The sequence below is a fragment of the Trachymyrmex septentrionalis genome, unplaced genomic scaffold (assembly GCF_001594115.1).
Source record: "Trachymyrmex septentrionalis isolate Tsep2-gDNA-1 unplaced genomic scaffold, Tsep1.0 scaffold20, whole genome shotgun sequence".
Taxonomy (NCBI): Eukaryota; Metazoa; Arthropoda; class Insecta; order Hymenoptera; family Formicidae; genus Trachymyrmex; species Trachymyrmex septentrionalis.
The window spans coordinates 6,361,412-6,367,786 of NW_017305180.1; the positions used below are offsets into that span (position 1 = coordinate 6,361,412).

Consider the following 6,375-nt stretch of genomic DNA (forward strand, 5'->3'; position numbering starts at 1 on the left):
ACGCGTATCTTAGCGTCGAGACACTACCAGTGTCTCCAGATTAACAAGATTGATAAAAAAGGCATATACAATACGTTAGATACAAAAATGTATATAAATTAAATTAAAAGAAAATGCGAATGTTTCGAGTCTTCTTCAATGCGACATAAATTGGAAACGGATAATAAAATTGTCCATTAAAACAGATTTCTTCTGGGTTGCAAACAAAAGGATTGTCAAGTGATTGTAACAATCTTTTTTAACTCTATTGATCATTTTGAATCCAACATTTAATTTATTGTTTATGATAATCTATTCAATTTTTTCTTTTAAATCTTTATTCGTGTGAATTTATACCTTACTTATTCATAAATCTTACAACTTTTAACGCACATGATAACTTTTTTATTTGCAATTTGGCCTTATAGAGGAAATCTAATGGACAATTTTCAATTTACATTGTACTGCAGAGAAAAACGAAATGTTTATGCCTTTTAATTTATATGCATCTTTACATCTAATGTACTCTCTAAATTTCTTGAAAGTGAAATCTCATTTTTTTGGAATGAAAAGTCACTTCAAATATTCATGAAAATACCGCTAATTAAAGTAGAGCGAAATTTCACCTTTTAAAACAGTGAAATTGTTCACTTTTTATTTGAATTTATTCTTCAACTCTAAAAAAAGTGACTTTTGTCAGAGAGAGAATGTTTTATAATCAACCTAATCATCTAAAGTCGCAGGCATTTTTTTGACTAAGTCTTGAAATCTCTAAGTACTTTATCTGTACAGGAGTACAAATATTTTGAAGATTGAAGACATCAATTTTGATTTATTACATTTTATTAATGTTTTCAATAGAAAATAATTCCTTTCATTATCCTAAACAAAATATCTTAACGTTCGTATCCTTTTGAGTTCTATTTTATGTATGTACAAACAGGCTTATCTCTGATAGATTTATTTCAGAGTTTGTCAAACACTTGATGTTGTTCTTATACTCAAAACAACTAAACATAGTTAATAATTAGCAATTGTCAACATAGTTAATAATTAGCAAATCGTACGAGAATAAAAACTGAGAAGGCGTTAGGCGTGATTTGGCGAGATTTCTGCACTTTAAGTTGGTGTGAAGTTTAAAGCATTAACAACTTCACTTTAAAAATAAGAGTGAAACTTTTTACTTTTTGTCTTAGTGTGAAAGAATTCACTTTATTAAAATGAATACTTCCTTCACGTAGAGTGAACTGATCAGTGACTCCATGATTAGAGTAAAAATTTCACTCCAAAAAATTTAGAGAGTATTATATCTTTTTTATTAATTTTGTTAATAAAGTTGTGTACTGCAGGTGAGAAAATCCAGTGCCGGTCTTTCTAATTATTCATTTTAACTGTTATATATCATTATTTATTGTTAATGCGATTCTATGTTCTTTAACTATTTAGAATATTTTGCTTTCTCTTTTGTGTTATATCTTATCAATTTTATAAATCAAAAGTATTATTATATAAATGCAAATTAAAAATTATACATTTATTATATACCATCAAAAAACTAATTGTTCAGATAATGTGCCATTTTATGTTTTCGATGATTTCTTCAAAAATAAAGTTATAATTATTAAAAAAAAAGTAACTCTAACTGTAACTTCGTTGCAAGTAATGATTTACTTTCCGACTCAGTATTTAATTGCATAAAATATATATTTAAAAGCCATAATATGATTTACTGAAATGTTTGCGATATTCACGAAATTTTTTTTGTCAAAGATTGTCTTTTTTGTTAAAGGCTCGGATCGAGATTTAAGATTTGGCTTAAAACTCGGTTTGACGTTTGGCTCGAGATTCAGCTCGATAATCTGAACACACTTTTTTATGATGTAATCATCCGAAAATTAAATAAATGGAATCGTTGGCCGATTATCATTTCAAAATATCTCGATATCAAGTATTTTCATATTTTTAAAATACACTGCATTTATCCATGAAGATTTACACACACGAACACGTACCTAATGCGACTAAAGCTCCGCGAATGGAAGGATCCGCAATTTCGCCTAAATAAAGTGAAAAGCAACTGTACGTCTTTCCTAGACTGATACCAGCTAGTAACCTGGCTGCATACAACCATTCTACTCGATTAGCCACAATTATAAAGAGCCAACAGAAAGTTATTGGCAAACTCGTTATGAAGACCGTTGTTTTAGCACCGAGATAGTCAACGGCAACAGAACCAGAAATGGCGCCAATTATCCTGCCTAGGTTTAATAGAGAAACTACCCAGGAAGCTTCATCCATTGTCATGGGGATATGAGATTTGGGTGAAGTCAGATATGCGATATACGGTGAGCTCCATACCGATATCAGTCCCATTTGTAATTGCAGAAGATTGACTGAAAATCACAAAGTTATTAGTCGTTACTTACATTTATATGCAGTCTAAAATAAAAATTCTTAATATTATTTATGTTTATATTTTTAATGTAGATTATTTTCTTTGTATATTATACATAAAATCAAGTAATTATTTTTTCTCATCTATAAATATATTTTAAAAAATATATTTTAGATTAAAATATTTTGATCAATATACTTTATCGATATTATGTAGAATACGTACCTCCGATACCACCAATCCATTGAGGCCATTGTACTTTTTTAATTTTCTGTTTATCTGCTTCATGATCCATCATACTCTTTCTGTTGACTGCTTGTTGTTACTGAGCCTTCGCGGGAAATTTCCACACTCCTCTCTATAAGAAAAGCAACGAATCTTAAAAGTTGTTCTACGTTCTTGGGAATGAAAAATAATGATCGATAAATAATGTAAATATTTTGTAATGACGTGTTAAGTACGATTTTATTCGTAGAGTTGTAGAACTAGTGATTTCTTATCATTTTTATTACATTTATTATTCAAATTTCATACAGTAAGCGCAAAAAGTATATTCGTACCAAAAAATTTTTTATTAAAAAAGTCTGATCTGTAGAAACACATTCACTCGATAAAATTCTTTAAACAAATATTTCCTTGTGAATATGTGTGTATGTGTGTGTGTGTGTGTGTGTGTGTGTGTGTGTGTGTGTGTGTGTGTGTGTGTTTGTAGGTGTATGATTAAAAACAAATAATAGTGTGTAGAATAAATAAAACAGACAATAAAGCTTCTCGTAAAGTTCTTCTTTAGTAGTAATGGTACTGATCTGTTCTTATAAAAGAAAGTAATGCTTTCAAACTTTTTTGAACGGTAGTGTACGAATATAAATTAAAATCTAGTTTTAATTTATAAGGATTTATAAATTACATAGTACTAATACGTTACTAAGAATTAAATTAGCTCAGCTAATTAATGAAAAATAATAACATATGTATAATTAATATGCTTAATCAAAATATAATTGTGTCAAATATATGTGTATGTGCGTGCGTGCGTGCGTGTGTGTGTGTGCGCGTGTGTGTGCGTGTGTGCGCGCGCCTGTGTGTGTGTGTGTGATCATTACATTTTTTTACGTCCATTATAAATGTTTGTTCATAATTATTCTCGTTAAAAATACAATCTGAACTTGAATATGTCTAGCCTATTATTAGAATTGTTAGATCTCGGTCTAGAGTAAACAGATCGAGTTTTTAGTAGTTATAAATTCACATGTGTAGTTCTATGTAATATGAATTCTATAATTGCTTATTAATCCAAAATCTAAATTATAGCGGTATATACATTTTTATATTAAGATACAATATTTTTATATTAAGATTAAAGTTCTTGTTAAAATATGCTACTAAAATCATTTATTTACATATTTTCTTATTATATTATTTTTATATTAAAATAAACATCTTGGAAAATATTCTAAAAATTTATTTCAATAGGAAATTTTTCTTCCATTTTTCGCATGTTTTAAGAAATAGTAGGGGGTATTTGTAAAATATTTGAATTACTGTGTCGTATCTTATTGCATAAGTTACATACTAATGCAAGTTATATACGTTACCTAAATATAAAAATTTTGCAATTTACAGAAATGTAGCCTAAAGGAAAAAAGAAAATTTATATGGTATGAATAGAAGAAATCTGATAAACATTAATAAAAATAAACAAGGATAATTTTTCTTAGTGCGCTCAGATCAGTACGATATATTCACGCATCTAATCTATATCGCTAAGTCGATATTTAGGTGTGAGGTCGATATATATTTGTGACTTATTTTTATATAAAATCATGTGATCTTTGTAGTGAGCACGAGATTCCGTGAGAAAATGATAGAACAATTGATTGTTTGCATAAATAATGTCTTTAATATAACTCATACGCATTTGAATACTTATTGTAATGAGGCGCGCTCGCAACTTTTTTTTATCTTGTATATGTACTCGCGTTATAACATGAGCGACAGTTAATGATTGAGATCGAAAGAAACGTTTCCAATAAACGATATTAATTATTCTTTCTGCGTTATTTGTGGCAGATGTTATATAGAGTTTCTTTTTGCTGATCTCGACAAGACTCTGTCGCTAGAACCGTGTCTTATTGTTAGTATTGCTTTACCCAAATGCGTAGCTCTTGCGTAACCTCTGTAATTTAGTAACGTTTACGCAATTACCGATAGACTTTTATCCTATTTTTACATAATTTTCCTAAAGCTTATTCGCGATTTCCGCATTAAAGTTATATTTTCGCAATCTTCTGGCAGATTGGTTTCGTAATTATTGTTATCCTGTAACTGCTTGTTGATTATTATTAATATATTTTCTAAATACAATCATCCAGATACTAAATTTAACATATCCAGATAAGAACGAATTCTACAAATTCAAAAGTAAAATTCTTATAATCTTCTATTGCAAATTGCGTAATTTAAATAATAGATATATTATTAATATTAATTCTCTGTCAAAAAAATTTATTAAATTAAAATGAAGAAACCTAGGTGATACGTATTTTTGTATTTATTAAAGTCTCATAAATAAAAATTTTACTTAATTTAAACGATGTGTATCAGGCATATAAAAGATGTGATATCAATAATGGGCGCTAAATTTGCCACTAAGTTAAAAGCCCATAAATAAAAATTGTACTTAATTCGAACGGTACGTATCAGGTATATAAAAGATCTGATATCTGAAGATATCAATAATTAGCGCTACATTATAATCTTTAAAGATCGTTACCTCGCTCAATCCAAATCATATATGAATCTTGATCAAAACTCATAAAATTTAATAATAAAATTCAAATATCTTTTCAACCCAAGAGTTATCATAGAGAATTAAGGCGTATCTGAACAAAATTAAAAATTTAAATAAAAAAATTTTTATGTAAAAACACTTGGCGCTGCTGGACTTAAAAATAAAACAATAAAAACCGTTCAAACGTAATAATGAATTTAATTTGAATGCTATATTTATTAAAAAGAAGATCGAATGGTGAATATTTTTAAAAAAATTACAATAGTATTGCTGTACTACAGTTAAATCTAATAATTTTCACAAAAACGCATACAAAAGAATTCCAAACTTAAATACTTATATCTTATACTTAATTTTAATCTGTAAGTCGTATTACTCGCACGAATTAATTATACTTACTTCCATCGTATTTTGTTCCTAAAATTTTGTTAATCCTATTTATTTATATATAATTTGTAATGCTACTTCTAATAGTACAAAGTCGAAATATTTGAAATTTTGTCTTTATTATTTATTCGACAAGGTTAAAATAATAGCACTCGTTAAATTGCTAGGCTTGGACAGCCCTTCTAAATTACATACTTTTAAAAATATTAAACTTCATCACGACAACATCGTTTTCAGCGCATTAAAATTCTACAAAAATATCTTTCAAAGCACAAGATTTCCCCCTTCCTAAATTTTGTCGGCTTGTGTTATTTATTGCTAAATGTATATGTGTGTGTTTGAATGACATTCATATATATTATTCTATTTAGTTCAAAGTGTTTCATAATTTAAAAAAGATGTTTGCATTTATCTTTATTTAAAGAATGTATGTCAATATTATCCGTCTTTATTCAATAATTATAAATTATTAAAAAAAGCGATAAAATTCGCGATAATATCCCTAATTTTGGGTCATGTCAGAAACATTTCACGTGAGCAATTATGTAAACGAACCTCACTAGCAAATCACTTTTTACCTCTTGTCTTTTGTCAGCATATTAATTGATAAGAAATATTCGAAATTCTAAAACAAATATCAAATATTTCCTTCGATGTTACATGATATAATGGGGGGCGATATTACATATAACTCGCGCCGCTAAAACTATAGAATGCTAATTTCTAAAAAAATTGATATAAGAAATTGTTTCATTCCGCGACAAAATACTAATTTATAAATTATATTTTTTTAAATTAATATAAAGACAAGTTGTCAATATAC

General features: G+C 27.8%; 1 protein-coding gene across 1 annotated transcript in view; it reads right to left on the reverse strand.

The window, feature by feature from the left end:
• LOC108747803 (facilitated trehalose transporter Tret1-like) overlaps positions 1–2,669 on the reverse strand; it is a 3,934-nt gene extending 1,265 nt beyond the window's left edge. Inside the window, exons 1-2 of the mRNA XM_018485606.1 lie at positions 2,600–2,669; positions 1,992–2,372 (exon numbers count right to left, since the gene is read on the reverse strand). Of these exons, the coding sequence (XP_018341108.1) occupies positions 1,992–2,372; positions 2,600–2,669 (451 nt within the window). The remainder of the gene's footprint in view (positions 1–1,991; positions 2,373–2,599) is intronic.
• Between the last annotated feature and the right edge of the window lie 3,706 nt (positions 2,670–6,375).